Genomic DNA, 17,422 nt, shown 5'->3' on the forward strand with positions numbered 1-17,422 from the left:
AAGACCAAACAGCAGGATGCAACAGGTGTCAGCGAGGACATGGGGAGAGAGGAGGGCCAGGACATGGGGAAACCAGAACTGAGTGGTTCTCAGGGTGCGCTGCTGGGGGGCCACCGAGGAAAACAGCGCGGAGGGTCCCCTAGAACTCACAAGCAGAGTCACCCGACGACCCAGCGACTCCAGACCTGGGTAGGCGCGGACAGATACCATGTGACCCCACCTCTGTGAGGCCCGCAGAGGCGTCAGATCCTAAATACAGAAGGTAGGCAGTGGGGGTCAGGGGCCGGGGGTCAGGAGGGTTGTGTTTGCTGGGGACCGAGGGTGGGGACAGCTGCAGGACACTGAATGCGCTTCAGGCCTCTGAGCTGTACTCTCAACAACGAGTAAAAAGCAGATTCTCTGCCTCATATATTTTACCACCATAGACACAAAAAAAGCGCCCTCTCGCAGGCACCACCACACAAAGCAGCCCGCACTGCAGCCTTGCAGCCGCCACCCCTCCGTGCCCGGAACATGCCCCAATCTCTGTGACACCACCCCCTGTACACACACACACACACACACATGTGTGCACACACAAACACACGGTGGCTGGCATGCCATCATGTCTGGACCATCCCTTGAGGCCACACTGCCCATTCCCCAGGGGCAGGGGCACACGGAGCCCTCCCCTTGGGCCTTCCTGCCTGGGAGGAAACAGAGCAGAGCAAAGCCCCCTAAGGAGGAAGCCTGGGCGCTGCTGACAGCCGGTCCCATCCCCACTTCACCTGGTGCTGGGCTGGCCCTGGGCTAGCTGGCGGTGCAGTGGAACACGGAGTGCCAGATCCCAGAGAAGTCACCAGTGGCTCTGTGCCTCGCCTTCCCCATCTGCAAAATGGGGCTGGTGCCCGTACCTCATGGTTGGTGTGAAGACAGGGGAGCACAGAGAACTTCAAGTGTGGGACCCCTGCGGTTACTGCTCTCCACGCTCTCCCTGCCCAGCCTACGCTCTCCGACTGTGTGACCTCCGTGTCCAGGTCGTCATCCTGGACACTCAGGGCACCCAGGACCAGCCTGGAGGCCAGCCCCTAGTGAGTGACAAGGGATTGATGGATTCCAGGCTCACTCCCTCCTCCAGAGTGGAAGATTCACAGCAGAGGGGTGGAATGGACCCCAAACCACCTGAAATGTGACTAGTGGTCTAGACCCAGAGGGCAGACTTTGATCTCCTTGTAGGAAACTGAAACCACCCCCATCAAATGACCCCAGTTCATAAATGTCCCTGAACATGCTGCCAAGTGGAGGGGAGCCCGGGCCTTTGCTGTTCCCCACCCCACCCAGGATGCCTCCCCGTGGGCAAAGCACTGGAGCAGGCCCGGCCCAGGGCAGGGGCTCCATCCTCCTGGGACCCTCACCCCAGCAAGCACTCTTCCTTCTCCCGCCCACCCTAGGCTGGCCCTCCCTCTCTCCCCATTTCAACCACCACCTAGTTAACATTCCTGCAATTCCCAGTGACCCCCCTCTCACACATGCTGCTGACTCAGCCTCAGGCCACATCCAGAGCTTTCTCACGGCTGCTTTCATGCCCCCCACCTCAATCCCCACAGGCATCTAGGGCCGACGTCATCACCCTGAACACAGATCTGCTGGTGGCACTGTGCTGCTCAGGCTCCCTGCTACTCTGGGAAGACAGAGCATACTCTGGTCCTCATACTGGGCTTCCTCCTCCTGCAACCTCGCCTCTGCCACCACCTCCTAACAGGGTTCCTGCACACGCCATGCAGGTCACACATCTGTGCTGGGGTCAGAGACCAGGGCTTCGGTCAGCTCTGTCAAGACCACCCAGCATTCAGACCACAAAGTCCAAAAGAGGCACCAGAGGACTTGTCAGAGGTGGATGATGCAAGTGTTTTAAAGGCGCAGCAAGAGGGGTACCTGGGGGGCTCAGTGGGTGAAGCATCTGCCTTCGGCTCACTTCCATGGCTTCCTGGATCCTGGGATGGAGGCCCACATCGGGCTCCCTGCTCAGTGAGGAGTCTGCTTCTCCCTCTCCCTCTGACCTCCCCCTATTCGTATACACATTCACTCTCTCTTTCACTCAAAAAAATAAATAGATATAGATAGATACGCAGCAAGAGAGTTCCTCCTAGCTTATGGCGTCATCCTTTACTCACTTAAAAAAAGGCATTTAAAAAGGCCCACCATGGACAGCCTGGATGGCTCAGCAGTTTAGTGCTGCCTTACGCCCAGGGTGTGATCCTGGTGACCTGGGATTGAGTCCCACGTCGGGCTCCCTGCATGGAGCCTGCTTCTCCCCCTGCCTGTGTCTCTGCCTCTCTCTCTCTCTGTCTCTCATGAATAAATAAATAAAATCTTTAAAAAAAAATGCCCACCATGTCCCAAGAGGCTGAAGTGATGGACTGCACCCAGAGGAACCGGGCACTAGTGGAGGAGGAGCCAGCACAGATGGCCGGCACAGACAACGAAGGGGGTACATTTTTGACAGCCACTGTCCATGACACTCCTCTGCCACAGGCTTGGGGACCTTTCCACCACTTGCTGAATTCCTCAGCATGCCAGGACCCTGACCTCTTACAAATGCAGCTAGCTCATGTAAACAGGGAAATGCCCTTGAAATGCCCTTGACAGGAGGACCAGCCAATGCAAGGGCCAGATCTTCTCTGGGCCCCCTCTTAGAAACTTCCATTCACCCTTAGGCCCAGCTTGCATGCCCCTCCCCAAAGCCTGCCCTCCCGGGGCTCTGGGTGGGGACTGCTTCTCCCATTCTCTGTTGGTGCCCCAAATCCCTAACCACACACAGTGGGCCACCACCGACCCAGAGACAGAGGATCAGGCCACGCTGGGAGACCCTGGACTCCCACCCAGCAAGCCTACTCCCATCTGACTCTGAGCAGGCCATTGTCCACATGGAGGCCACAGAGAGAAATGCCTATCTGGGAGGGACCCAGATCCACCCCAGGCCCCCACATACCTGGCCAGGCCCTGAGAGGACTTCAGCCACACACGACCCTGGTCATACCCACCCTGATGCCACTTCCACACCTACCAGGGCCATGACCCCTCTGCCTTGCCCTCCCGGGTCCTAACCCCATCTCCACACCTTCTAGGCACCCTCTTTACACTCAGGGTGGGCAAAGGCAGCCAGGGACCATCTCCTGCTCTCAGGAGAGCTGTCTGTGGCCAAGAACCAAGGGTGTGTGGTTCTGGGGGGCACAGGGGTCAGGCTGGGACTGTGCCAGGGGAGGGAGGGGATGCTGATTCTTTATGCCCCAGACCTGCCAGGGCCTTCTGATGATCCCAGCCCAGCTCTCTGTCCTCCAGATGAAATGTGCCCAGGGCCACAGGCCCATCATGATCCAAATTCTAAAACCTTCACAGTCAAGGTGACCCACGTCATGGGCTAAATGGTGGTCCCCAAAGGATAGGTCACATCCCAAACCTGTAACTGTGACCTTATTTGAAACAATGGTCTTTAACCAAGTGAGATGAGATGAGGTGATCCTGGATTATCTGCGGGCCCTAAATCCCACAGCGTCGGAAGAGAAATCACAGGGAGATGGTCTGTGACAGCAGAGGGCAGGCTGGAGTGGGCAGCCACAAGGCCAGGGCCATCTGGAGCCACCAGGGGCCAGAAAAGGTGGGAAGGGGCCTCCTTGGAGGAGCACAGCCCGGCCCACACCTTGACTGGGGATGCACTGGGAAGGAATTGTTTTTATTGTTCTGAGGCCTCAATTTGGGGGAATTTGCTACAGCAGCCCCAAGACCCTGACTCACATGCCTGCGGGGATGCCCAGGGCCTGACCCCCCGGTGGTCCGACCACATGTGCAGGGGTGCACGGTCCCTCCACCCCAGCCCTGTATCACGTGGCGGAGCACCCCACACCCCTCCCCCATGAGAGCCTAAAACCCAGCTTCTGCCGGCAGAGCCCTGGCAAACTTGTCCTTGGAGAACAGAGCCCAGCGGGACCCTCCATGGGGCCACCCAGGGTATCTTCCACGGTGGCCTCTGGGGCGCACAGGGAGCAGCTGGGAGACTGAATCCCAAGGCACCCACACCCCCGGGCCCGGCCGGCCTAGCTAGCACGGGAGCAGCACCCGGCCGGCCCCACAAGGGCTCCCTGGGGCTGCCGGGCCTCCCAGAGCCACGGCCCGATGGCCGCAGCGTCTGCAGGAAGGAAGGAGCCCACCCACGCCAGCTCGGGATCATGAACTCCGAGGTCCTCTTACATTACAACCGGCAAATATAAGGTGTCTCCGAGGAAACGGGTCCTCCTGACTGGCCTCCCTCAGGGCACAGCCGGTGCCACCCCCAGGAGATCTGCACCCCATCTTCAGGTGGCCGCAAACAGTGCTCCCCCTGCCCGGGCCCCCACGTGGGGGGATCTGGCGGGGGGAGGGCTGCCCCAGACCCAGTGCACCGTGGCCCAGCTCCAACTGTGCACATGGTTCGGTGCCCTGCCCCCTCCACTGTTCTGGACCGCAGACTGCTGCCACCTTGAATGTTCCAGAACAAGGTACCCCAAGGCCACATCCCGCGGGGTGGGCGGAGGGGGAACTCCAGCTGGTGCCTCACCCATCCCTCCACCTAGCCCAGAGCAAGCACCCCAGCAGCTGTGCTTAGGCTCCCACTCGAACACCCCGGGGCCTGGCTGTGCCCCCCCAAGGCTCCGGGGCTCCCACCCCACAAGCCCGCTGCACCCCACCCCATCTGCCTGCCTTTGCTTCTTCAAACACCCTCCCCCAAGCCGAGGACCCAGCCCATCAAAATTCAGCCGGCTCCAGAGGTCTTGCTGCCTTGAGCAGGAATTCAAACCTCACTGCTCACTCTTTGCATCTTCATAGCTAATGACTTATGTCCTCAGAGGCAGGGCCCTGGGCTGCCCCCCAAGGCTGACCAGCTGGCACCCTGCCCATCCTTGGCAGAACAAGGGGCCCAGCCAGCCAGCACGAGCACGTGCTCAAGCGCAGGGAGACCCAGGCAGGGCCAAGGTCCCAGAGCCCCGTGGGCGCCCTCCCAAACCTGGCCGCTCCAAGCACATGCCAGACTCTGCGATAAGCCCCTGCCACTGTCCTCTTCCCGGGAGACTGTCGGTCAGGGGATCAACAACCCTACGTGGAGGGGGCCATGACCCCCATCTGGTGAGGGTCCCAGGCTGAACTGAGATGGGGGTTCACGGCTCCCACTCAGGTCACCCTGGCCATGGGACAGGTCATCGGGAGGCCACTGGGCCTCACTGCCAGCCCTGGGCAGCAGCAGAGATGGGCACGGGCCCTTCTGGGGAAAGAACAGAGGGTTCGTGCCCTCAAGCCTCCACAGGCCCAGACGTGTGCACACCCCCATGCCTGGAGAGCAGTGGGCAGGGCCGCTGGCACACCCCTGTTCCCGCAGTGGCCTGAGCTCTGCATTCCAGGGACGGGCCGTGCCTCTGCTGCCCTGCTCCCCCTGGGGCTCAGCTCGCCAGCACCCTTCCTCCCCTGCACGCCTCACCTGGGCGTCCCCACGGCCCTCAGACCCCCCTCCCAGAGCCTGGGGGGCCCAGCGCTCAGCCTTCATCTGCAGCCTCGGGGCAGCTCCCCGCCTGTCCTGAGGCTGGTGTGGGAGCTCAAGGACCCCGCAAGCTGGTGCACTCATGAGAGATCCTTGGTCTATGCACATCCTTTCCCCTTTTTTCCTTTTTCGTTAAATCCTACCATTAGTGGCTCTGAGGCTCTGTGACCAGACACAGGACCCTGCATGGGGTCAGGCAGGCCTGGCTCCGGGGGTCCGGGCACCCCACGTGTGGGCTACGTGCTCCTCCTCCCACCCTTGGAGGCCAGGACCAGACAGAGGCAGCCGGAGGTCTGGGCTCAGCTGAGCGTGGGGTCTTGGGAGACACAACCCTTCCCCGCCACGCTCCCCAGATGCCTGAGAAGCTCCAAGGTGTGGGTCTGGGGGGAAGCCGAGCCCGGGAGCAGCCTGAGGTCTAGGGCACCCAAGGCCCCACATACTTACAGTACCCACACCTGGTCCCGCCTTCAAAGATGAATCCATTGGGCACAGCCCCGTAGCGCCGGAGGTCGGACAGCTTCCACTGCCCCATGACAGCTGGAGGGATGTCCCTGGCCACGACAAGGACATCGTTGCAGAGGTGAAGCGTGGCAGGGCCGCTTTCCAGTTTGGTGCCAGGCGCCACCGTCACGTGGAACCTGTGCACTGAGGGCAGGGGTGGGGCGAGAGGGCATCACCAGGAGCAGAGGCCCCAGGGGTAGGAGGCAGCTCCCAGGGGTCTGCCCCCAACGCAGGGCTGCCCTGCCCCCCCGGCCGGCACCTGCTAGCCCCTGGAGGCTGCATCCAGCTCTCCCACGAACTGGACACTGCTCTGCTTCAGAGGCAGGCAAGTGCCCAAAGGGGCCGCCATGGCCACCCTCCCTGTCCTAGCCAGCCGGGCCTGGCTTCAGGATACCCCCGGAAAGCCCCCACTTCAGGCAGCAAACACTCAGAGGTCGAGGTCAATGATACTGTAATGATTATTTTCAACAAATAAAAATTAATGCAAAAGTCCATGATGAGCGAGGTATCAAATGTTTAAATAAAAACAAAGCTGGTCAGGGTTGCTGGGGTTGGGTCTGGAAAGGAAGGGGAGGGCAGGGCAGGCTCGGAGCCCGTTTTTACCCTAAATTTCAGTATTTTGCTCATCACAGGCTTTGGGCATTGATCCTGAGGTTTTTAAAGTGGGTTGAAATGTTATTGATCTTGATGGGTGTGTTTTTTGGCGTCTGATGCAAGGGCCACACCCCCTCACTCAGGTCCAGGCCCTCCTCCTCCCCAGCTCACCCGGGGTCACCCCACCCCTATGCCTGCGCCCGGCCACCCTGCAGGGCTAAGTGTTCTGTCCTCCAGAACAAACCTCCCCTGGTAGCACCAGCCCCCCTGGCCTTCCTGGCTCAGGCACAGAACCCATCCCACCCCTGGTGGGATGAAGACTCTTGGCATTGCTCCCCACTAGAGCCCCAGCTTGGGACTCGGGTGGACAGGGTACTGAGCAAAGGACAGCATTTAGGACAGTCACTCTGCTCAGACAAACCCACTTGGGGTAATGGCTCTGGTTCCAACTAAAACGTTGGAGCCAGAGAGCTTGGAAAGCCCTGGGGCCCTGACTGCTCCCCGTGCCCCTCCAGGGCCCAAATGTCTCCAGGCAGCGCCCTGCCCTCAAGGACCACACCCTGATCGCAGAGCACAGCAGGAGAGGCATCCCTATTGCATCTTGCCCTGGAGTCATGTCACGGTTCCCACAGCCTGGGGGGTGAGGGTCCTACTGGACACTTGAGGTCGTGGCCTGTAGCGCTGGAGTCCCGTGCCCTGGCCTCACTCACCCTCTCCAAGGGCGTAGCGGATCCGGGCATCCCAGGCGCACATGGCCTCACGGCTATCGAAGCCCAGCATGACAGCCTGGGACAGGCAGATGATGGCCAGCGTGTGGGCCAGGCCTTCGTAGGGCAGGCCGGGCTCCAGGCCACAGATGTCCTCCAGCGTCAGGCTGCTGCGCTCCCTGAGGCCCTTGGCTCGCTCCGACTTGTCCTTGTAGGCCAGCATCAGCAGGCAGTCTGCGGGCAACACCGGGCAAGACACAGTAGAGGCCGTCAGGGACACCAGGCCAGCATAGACGCCACCCTTAAGCCCACAGCATCCTCTGCAGAGGCCACAGCAGCCCACAGCCCGGGTTTTAGCTGTGACCCCGAGCAGGCCACCCGGCCACTCTGAGGCCATGTCTCATCCCGTGCAAAGGGCATCCCCCCCGCCCCCCGCTCAGGGCACAGGCCATGTGGGCAGAAGTAGGCCTGCAACACTTCGCAGGTGGACCTGCCCACCTGACTCTGCCCCACGCGGGGTCCCGTCCCCCACCCGTGCATTCGCCCTGCCCCAGGCTCTCCGGCCCACGTGGGCCACTCTTGAGGGGCTGTGGGGCCCACAGAAGTGGTGGTGGGTGGCCTGTGGGGATGGGCACAAAGCCGGCCACGTGCTCGGACCCCTTCCTGCCACATCCAGACCCCCCCTCGCCTCTTGGATCTCTCCTTCCCCAGAGTGTGACCAGGACTCTAGCCCTGGGGGCAAGCCACTGAGCCTTGGGTCCCATTGTCACCACCAAGCTGAGCCACTCCAAGATGCAGGCCTCTCTTGCCTCACTGCAGGTGATGCCTCTGTCCTGGATGCAGTCACTGTCCCCGTTATCCCCACGGGACAACGAGCCAGAGCCTGCAGCCACACTCAGCCCTGGACGCGGCCCCAGCGCCCTCCACCTGCACCGCCCCAGGCACAGCGCAGCCGGTTGGATGGCACCTGTCCCTCCCTCCTACGAGCCTGCCTTGCCGTCCCCGTGCCCACTCAGGCCCTCGGCAGCATGTGCGCCCTGGGCATCCAGCCTTCAACAAGGGTGTGGGGCTGGGGGCCCCACGTGAACATCTAAGTACACTTCTGTGTGAGACCACTCGGAATCCCACCAGAAAGCTGGAGATGTCAAGTCCCTGGTGTGAGCCAGAGAGGTCGGGGGAGGAAGCCCAGGAGGTCCCGTGGAAGGGGTGCAGCGATGCTCCCACTCTGACCCTCTGTGAGCAGGCCCTGAAAACCCAAGTGACAACTAAATCCCACAAGAACTCAGCGCACACTAACTTTTGCCACAGAATCAAGGCCACATCAGGGTGTTGTAGCTGGGCTCTCTGGCCCGGCAGGCCCCACGGTGACAGCTCCCCAGAGGGAGTGGCACATTCAGGATGCACTGACCTTCCCCTCAACTCCCCTCTGCCCTCCTGGCATGAAGCAGCCACAGGCAGAGCACAGCTGTATTTACAAAATTGGGGACCGCAATGGGGTCTTCACCTCCTTCCTCCCACCTCCTTAGCGTCTGAAGTGTATAGAAAAAAGCAAAGCTGTTCCCATTTGAGGGGGGAAACTCAGAGCCCACAGAAACCCTCGTGCTCATCTTAGGCTTCGTAGTGTTCTTTCTCAAAAACAACCCAGAAAGAGGCTGTGGGTTTAAACAACTCCCTTTGGAAACCCAGACCAGGCCAACAAGAAATAAGTCACAGAGGCAGCAAAGGGCACGTGTCATTATGGAAATGTCCCCACAAGTCACCAGAGGCCTGTGGCACAAAAAGAGCCTCAGGAAGGGGCCCCCACACAGGACAGAAGGGCCTCTGAGGACTGCAGGACAGCCAACCGCCCCGCACTTGGGAAGGCCGCCCCCATATTTCCAGGCACAGTGAGCATAGCGGTCACCTGGCTCTGGGACCCTCCACAGCGGGTTTTCTGTGTGTAGTCTGTGCCTTGTCTGTTTGCTGTGTCCACCCCCATGGACCCTGAGGGTGGGCCCTTGCAGACAGGCCCCCATCTGCTCCTACACAGTGACAGCCCCATTGTCCTGCACCGGGTCAGCGGGGCCAGAACTGTGCCCTGCAAGGCAGAGCAAGACTGTCACCTCCTCTGTTCTAGTAGTCACGCTCCCAGGAATAGAGCCACTAGCAGGGCCAAAACACTTCTCCGTAAGGAGCCAGACAGTAACCGTTTTTGGTCACAGCACCTGACTATGACAGCAGCCAGACTAACACAGAAGCAAACGGCTATGCTCCAATAAAACTTTATTACAGCAACAAGCAGAGGGCCAGATCTGGCTCAGGGCTGTGGTTTGCTGACTCCTGGTCTAAGAGAGCAGAGTGTGCCAGAACTGCCACCGTGCCCTCACGCCTTCGTGGTGCCTCCTGTGGCCGGGCGAGTGTTCCCGTCTCAGACGTGCACACTCGTGAGGCCGGTTTGGGGGCCTGCACGTGAGAGCCAACCTCTGTCCTTGAGGCCCCCCTCCTGCACCTGTTCAATCATTTTGGACTCTGGCTACGTGCAAGATGCAGCCCACATCCCACTCCGTAAGAGAAGAGCAGCCCCGAGCGCCGTCATGAGCCAAACAGGCCCTAAGATGACATGCCCATGCGCTGCCCCCAGCACCTGCAAGCAGGACCTTACTTGGAGAAGGGGTTTCTGCAGATGTAATCAAGTTAAGGATCTCAGGGCAAGGTCACCGTGGATCATCCAGGCGAGCCCTAGCCTAACGGCGAGCATCCTACAAGACAGATGAGAAGGCACCGCACAGAGAAGGAGGCCCCACGAGGACAGCCACAGAGCGATGCGGCCACAGGTCTGGGAGCGCCTGGAGCCACCAGGAGCTGGAAGAAGCCCTGTCCACACCCTGATCTTGGATGGTGGGAGAGCAGATCTCTGCAGCCCCAGGACACTAGCACATTATCCAAGCCACTGCTTGTGTTTCTAGATGTGAACAAAATGGGGTGAGGGCCACGGCTACATGCTCCCACCCTCCACACCGTGGAAGCTGACCCAAGTCACGCCCTGTTTTCAGCTGGAGCAGCTGCCCCCAAGCCCCAGCAGCATGCATGGGAAAGGGGTTGTGGGGAGGGGGCAGCAAGTGTGGGGCCCCGGGTCCCTGTGACCGCAGCTGCTCCCACCCCTCTTCCCTCTACAGCACCTGGGACAATAAATTGATCCTATTTTTAAAACCCATTCCATGGGAGAGCTATTTGCCACAAAGCTGCTATACTGACAGGCATCATAGGGATGGGAACTCTTGGGTCAGGAGCCTGACACAGCAGGGTCAGCCCAGGAGAGACAGCACCAGGGCTCCCAGCAAGCAGTGACACCACCAGCCCCTCTGGGCCCAGCACCCCTGCAGACACCCCTCCTGGACCCCAGCAGCCCTGCAGCCCTCCTGGGCCCCAGCACCCCGGCACCCCTCCTGGGCCACAGCACCCCTGAAAACATCACCAGCCCCTCCTGGGCCCCAGCACCCCTGCAGACACATGGGGCCAGAGACACCGGAGCCTGTCCCAGCTGGACAGCTCCACTGGGTACCCTAGGGCCTCGCCACTCCCAGGAAGCCCAGCAACACTGGTCATTTGGCGAGGTTTCTGGGTTGGTGACTCAGGAAGCACACTGAGCCACCCCACTCAGATGGCCTGTCAGGCTCCTCTCCGTGTGGTTCTGTGCGTGCTGCTCACAGTAGCAGGGCCGAAGGGTGCAGCCAGATGGCACCACAGCTCAGGGATGTCCACAGGGCCCAGAGAGGGTCTGGGCCAGGGCAGCTGGAGGCTGGAGTGGAGGAGGGGGCCTCTCCTTGGCAGTGAGATAGACCAAGGCAGCAAGGACCAGCAGGTGTACACACAGACACACACATGGACACACACCCATCTGCACACTCACCCCAGCGCATGCTCACACACATATGCTTGCCCACATACCTGCACACACTGCACATCACTGCTGCGGCCACTGAGCCCCTCCATGGGCACGGGTGCCACGGTGGGAGAATGCACCGGAAGCCTCAGATGAGCACATGGGTTTCTGTGGTCTCTGGGTTTTTCAAACCCCACTCAGAGCCTGCGTCCACCACTGTAGCCCACCCTCAGCCTGCCTTCTGTCTGAGGAACAGACACCACCCAGCCTGCCCTGGCCAAGTGCTAACACAGCCCCGGCCTGGCACACAGAGGCCCCCGGCAAATGTCACCCTGCCGGCAAGCACAGAGCAGCCCAGCAGACCTCAGTGCAGGCCTGGGACGGCCTCACATCATCACTCCGCACCAGGGAGGTCACTTGCCCGAGCGCACCCCTGCCCTCCAGCGTCTGTGCCCTGCAGTGAGTGAGGGCAGGGCCCAAGAGGTAGGTGCCCATTTTGGAACTGGCAGCCCTGCATAAAGTCCCGCTCCCTGAAAGACCCCTTGCTGGGATCCCTCAGAGCCCACCCATGTCTCTGGCTTTGCCCCACAGCCTGGGCACCTCCCCTGCATCCTCCACCCAAGTCATTCTGCTCCTGAGCAGCCACAGGGCCCAGGGGACAGAGCCCAGGACAGAGCCCAGGACAGCTGACACCCAGGACAGGAGATGGTCAGAGGAGGCTGCTATGGGAAGTAGTGTTCAGGGGATGACAGTGGCTGCGGGGGCCTGAGCGTGGGGGAGGTGGGCACCGAGACCCTCTCAAGTGATGCAAGAACCCAGTGTGGCAGCCCTACAGGGATCAGTGCTATGCTGGAGGGAGGAGGCAGTGCAAAGGCCCAGAGGCAAGAACCAAAGGGCCTGCGTGCAGTGGGGGGAGGGGAAGAGTCGTGCAAGGTGTCTGTCTGGTCAGGGTCGCTGGGCCCAGGGTAAGAGCAGAGGCAGGTCAGCCAGAGGGGCTGTGGCCTGGGCAGGGGCCAGGCTCTGCAGTAACCATGGTGACAGATCGAGGGAGGGGCTTCCCCACAAGCCAGTCTCCCTGGGCGGGGGTGGGGCGGTGGGGGGTGGGGGGGGGGCGGTGGGGGGGGTGCACCAGGGAGGGGGCTGAGGGGCGGGGCTCGGCCAGGCCCTTGGGGACACGTGAGTGGCAGAGGCCCACCGGATACAGCGCACGCAGGCGGCTGGACACGCGCGTCTGCAGATGTAAAAATAACTGTGGGGTCATGAGCCCTCAGAGGCGCTCCCAGCCAGGGCCGCGGGGAGCCTGGGGGAGGGCGGGCTTCAGGGAGGCTTGGGAGGATGGAGGAGGATGGAGACGGAGGTCCACGGGGTGGACCAGTGGCTGCTGGAGGGTCCTCCCTCGCAGTGACCTTGACCCCATGCCTTCAGCCAGCGAGCAGCCAGAGCCCATGGGGACCCTGCTGGAGGGTGGCAGCTGGGGATGGGGGCTGTGAACCAGGTCCAAGCAGGGAGGGCCTTTGCTGACCCTGGGCCAGGATCAGGTGCAGGGCCAGCCCAGTCAGGATCTGACCCAGTCTACAGTGTTCGGGGGTGAGGGGCTGGGGGGCGTGTGCAGGGCCGAGAGGCTCATGAGATGCCACCCCCAGGGCACAGACATCAGAGGCGGCACACAGGCTGTGGGGAGCTCAGCCCTTCCCCCGTAGGCCACCTGTCTACCCCGGCAGGTTCCATGGCGAGCCCCACCAGGACTGGTCCAGGTCACAGAGAGCGTGTGGCAGCACCGAGATCCCAGCCTGGCTGTTCCCACCCCCAGTCCTGAATCCAGCGCTGCGAGGAGCCCAGGTCCTTCTGCCAGGTCCCCAGGAGGACGGAAGGCCGGCCACTACTTGCACTCCATCCTCAGGCTGCCTGCCCTGCCTGGGGCTAAGCCGTCAGGCCCATTCCCACGGAACACAGACCCTCCCCATCACCAGCACCTGGTGCCCAGCCCTCTTGGAATACGCCCACCTTAGGGAAGCTGCCAACCGCATGGGGTGCTCACCCAAGGCCCGCCCCCTGTGAGCCTGCGTGTCCCCAGGTGTTGCTGAAAGCAGCTGGGCTCACAGCCCCCACCAGGCTGCCTGCAAGTGGTGATGCAGGGTCCTTACTCCCCAGGACTGAGGGCAGGAGTCAGCGGAGACTCTGAGTCCAGAGACAAGAGGCGGTAGGGCGGGAGCCTACCTTGCACTGCTCCTAACCCTAATCCCCTGCACCCTCCAGGGCCTCTGCGGCTTCTTCACACAAGATCCTGCCTAGAACGTCCTTCCCCGTCCCTCCAACAACCCCACAAACCCAGTCCAGTGCGTGAGGCTTCCCTCCCCAGGCTCCTGCAGTGCTCCCCACACTGGGCCGGCTCTGTCTACTGCTTCTGCACACACGGGAAAGCCAGGAAAAGCCTGCTGACCACCAGGTCCTACAGGTCCAGATTCTGGGTGCCGGGAACCCTGGCCAACCCCTGGCGATGCTGAAAGGCCGTTCCTGGGCAGGCAGGTGCTCTTGGGTCTGGCAGGGAGCTCACCTCTCAGGTAGCTCTCTGATGCTGAGATAAAATCCAACCCCTGGGCCTACAAGAGGGACAAAGACCACATCTGGGGCAGCCCTTCAGGTGGGGCATCGGCCCCAAGAGCCTGCTTGGAGGCCTCCACAGGCCCTGGCTCACGCTGTCCTGCCCAGCAACACCCCCAACCTGCAGCCAGCCCTTGCCTCTGGCCATGCTGGCCATAAGCGCTTTTGACATCACCGGGGGCCTCTGCCCTGCTGCTCCCTGCCCTCAGCCTGGGCTTCCTGCCTTCTGGGGGCCTCTCAGTCTCTGCAGCCCCTACACCTTCTCTACCAGGCCTTCCCCTGGACCAGGGCCCCCAGGGCACTGGGTGCCGGGTCTGGACACGAAGAGCTAACTAGCTGAATGAGCAGTGTGTGGAGGCTGGGCCCCGGGGAGGGGGAAGCTGAGGCCAGGCAGGAGGTCTGTCCATGACCAAACGTAGGCCCTTGGATTAAAACTGGAGCAGGCTCAGCAAAGGGCAGGAGGGGACCCAGGAGAGGGAAGAGGGGGCACGGCCCCCACCCAACCCTTCCTGGGGAATGACAGATACCCCAGGCGCCCCGGAAGACATTCTGGCAGCCCCACACGTGTGAGGCAGTGCATGCTCACACCCCCAGCACCCTGCACAGACCCTGGGTGCCTGGGCCTGCGCCAGGGCACCTGTCCCCTGAAACAGCTGCAGGCATGCGGCTCCCAGCCTCCCAAATGCACAAGCACAGCTCACAGAGACCAAATGCCCAACCCGGAGGCTCCTGGCCGCCTCCTCCCACGCGGGGAGGTGCCCACCCAGGTGAGGGGAGCTGTGTGGTGCAGTACCTCGCTCCCCCACACACAATCAGACAGGCCTCCTCCCAGACACAGAAGCCACACTGCTCCTACCTGGTGGCCTAACCTCTGTCCCTCCGCACTTCACCCCTCCCAAAGGTGGGAGGGCCACTGGGTCAGCACAGCCTGGAGTGTCCCATCTGGATTCGGGTTCAGGGACACCACCCGAACCCCCCAGCTGCACAAGGGGGGCACCTCCCGGGTGCTCCTGCTGCCGGCTGGGGGAGGAGGGGGAGCACTCCTGCCCCGGAGCTCCTGGTCCCTCCCGGGCCCTGGCTGCCCCGCAGGCCCCTGCGGCCTGTCTGCTTTTCCAGGGGGTGGGGGGTACGGAGGGTCCCCGCGCCGGGGCCGGGGCCGGGGCCGGGGCCGGGGCCGGGCTCGGGCAGCAGCAGGCCCGGGGCAGGGCAGGCGGCGCTCGGCGCTCTGGGGTCTGGGCTCTCCGGTTACCGCCCGCCCGGCGCCGCCGGCTATTTCGGGCGAGCTGGCGGCGCTCCGGGGCCGGGCCGGGAAGGAAGGCCGGGGAGGAAGGCCGGGGAGGAAGGCCGGGGAGGAAGGCCGGGGAGGAAGGCCGGGGAGGAAGGCCGGGGAGGAAGGCCGGGGAGGAAGGCCGGGAGGAAGGCCGGGGAGGAAGGCCGGGGAGGAAGGCCGGGGAGGAAGGCCGGGGAGGAAGGCCGGGGAGGAAGGCCGGGAGGGAAGGCCGGAGGGAAGGCCGGGGAGGAAGGCCGGGAAGGAAGGCCGGGGAGAGGCCGGGGAGGAAGGCCGGGGAGGAAGGCCGGGAAGGAAGGCCGGGGAGGAAGGCCGGGGAGGAAGGCCGGGAGAAGGCCGGGGAGGAAGGCCGGGAGGAAGGCCGGGGAGGAAGGCCGGGGGGGAAGGCCGGGGGGGAAGGAAGGCCGGGGAGGAAGGCCGGGGAGGAAGGCCGGGGAGGAAGGCCGGGGAGGAAGGCCGGGGAGGAAGGCCGGGGAGGAAGGCCGGGGAGGAAGGCCGGGGAGGAAGGCCGGGGAGGAAGGCCGGGGAGGAAGGCCGGGGAGGAAGGCCGGGGAGGAAGGCCGGGGGGGAAGGCCGGGGGGAAGGCCGGGGAGGAAGGCCGGGGAGGAAGGCCGGGGAGGGAAGGCCGGGGAGGAAGGCCGGGGAGGAAGGCCGGGGCCCGCGCTCACCTGCCACGGGCGACGGCCTGCGCAGCACCAGCCACCTAGTCTTCCACTGCGGGGACAGAGGGAGCGTAAGCGGCCGCCGCGCCCCCGCCCGCCCCGCGCCCGCCGCGGCCCCGACCTTCTTGCCGTCCCGCAGCTTGACCTGGCCCTCCACCAGCGCCGCCTCGGTCATCTTCTGTCATGGTTCCCGCGGCGCCCGCCGGCTGCCCCGCCGCCCCGCCGCGCAGCCGGGGTCACTTTCAAAATAGCTCGGGGAGGGCGCAGCGCGGCCGCGGAGGGGCGGGGCGGGGCGGCCGGGGAGGGGCGGGGCGGGGCGGCGGGGCGGGGAGGGGCGGGGCGGGGCGGCCGGGGCGGGGCGGCCGGGGAGGGGCGGGGCGGGGCGGGGCGGCCGGGGCGGGGCGGGGCCGGGCGGGGCGGGGCGGCCGGGGCGGGGCCGGGCGGGGCGGCGGGGCGGGGCGGGGCGGGGCGGCCGGGGCGGGGCGGGGCGGGGCGGCGGGGGCGGGGCGGGGCGGGGCGGCCGGGGCGGGGCGGCCGGGGAGGGGCGGGGCGGGGCGGCCGGGGAGGGGCGGGGCGGGGCGGCCGGGGCGGGGCGGCCGGGGAGGGGCGGGGCGGGGCGGGGCGGCCGGGGAGGGGCGGGGCGGGGCGGGGCGGCCGGGGCGGGGCGGGGCCGGGCGGGGCGGGGCGGCCGGGGCGGGGCCGGGCGGGGCGGCGGGGCGGGGCGGGGCGGGGCGGCCGGGGCGGGGCGGGGCGGGGCGGCGGGGGCGGGGCGGGGCGGCGGGGGCGGGGCGGGGCGGCCGGGGCGGGGCCGGGCGGGGCGGGGCGGGGCGGGGCGGCCGGGGCACCTGCGGACACCTGAGCCCGCCCGCGGGCGGGGCGGGGGGGGCTCGTCCCATGGCCGAGGAGCCCGCGGTGCGTCTTGGACCGGCACCTGCGGATCCCAGCACCCCGGGGCTGCCCGCAGACACGCTGACAACCACTGACCTCGGAGGACCCTGGCCTCCTCCTCCACGGGGCAGGGGAGACGGAGCCCGCTCCCCGCGCGCCCAGTGCGGGATGCTGCAGGGGGGCGGGTGGGAGGGGGACCCCGTGTGCACCCAGCGCAGGGGCCGGGGGCTCCGCGGCCGGTCTGGTCTCTCTGACACCCGCTAAGAGCCATCCCGCCGGCGAGGTGCTGTGCTGCTCTACGAAAGGCCCACCCCGGGGGCAGCCCGATGGCCCAGCGGTTTTGCGCCGCCTTCGGCCCAGGGCGCGATCCTGGAGACCCGGGATCGAGTCCCATGTCGGGCTCCCTGCATGGGGCCTGCTTCTCCCTCTGCCTGTTCTCTGCCTCTCTCTCTCTCTCTCTGTCATGAATAGATAAGTAAAATCTTGAAAATTAAAAAAAAAAAAAAGGCCCACCCAGAGCCACCTTCACAGCAGGAGATAGGGGACTCTGAGCTTCTGGATGTTTCCTCCCCCACCCTGCAGATCCAGCCCAGCTGCCCCGGGTTCTTCCAGAGCACATGTGGGTTGGGGCACCTGACAGGTCTACACTTTGGACATCTGCCCCATTTCTTTCTTTCTTTTTTTAAAGATTTTATTTATTTATTCATGAGAGACACACAGAGAGAGGCATAGACACAGGCAGAGGGAGGAGCAGGCTCCATGCAGGGAGCC

At 64.2% G+C, this 17,422-nt stretch overlaps 1 protein-coding gene across 14 annotated transcripts in view; it reads right to left on the bottom strand.

The window, feature by feature from the left end:
* DOK7 (docking protein 7) overlaps window positions 1–16,027 on the bottom strand; it is a 31,017-nt gene extending 14,990 nt beyond the window's left edge. For 2 of the 14 annotated variants that reach the window (XM_041752181.1, XM_041752172.1), the window contains exons 1-4: window positions 15,885–16,027; window positions 15,770–15,815; window positions 7,354–7,584; window positions 5,993–6,193 (exon numbers count right to left, since the gene is read on the bottom strand). In XM_041752181.1, the coding sequence (XP_041608115.1) occupies window positions 5,993–6,193; window positions 7,354–7,584; window positions 15,770–15,815; window positions 15,885–15,938 (532 nt within the window). In that variant the 5' untranslated portion in view covers window positions 15,939–16,027. Of the gene's footprint in view, window positions 1–5,992; window positions 6,194–7,353; window positions 7,585–14,669; window positions 15,180–15,769 lie in introns of those variants that run through there. The other 12 variants (XM_041752176.1, XM_041752169.1, XM_041752170.1 and 9 more) reach the window with 11 other exon arrangements.
* Between the last annotated feature and the right edge of the window lie 1,395 nt (window positions 16,028–17,422).

The sequence above is a fragment of the Vulpes lagopus genome, chromosome 4 (assembly GCF_018345385.1).
Source record: "Vulpes lagopus strain Blue_001 chromosome 4, ASM1834538v1, whole genome shotgun sequence".
Lineage (NCBI taxonomy): Eukaryota > Metazoa > Chordata > Mammalia > Carnivora > Canidae > Vulpes > Vulpes lagopus.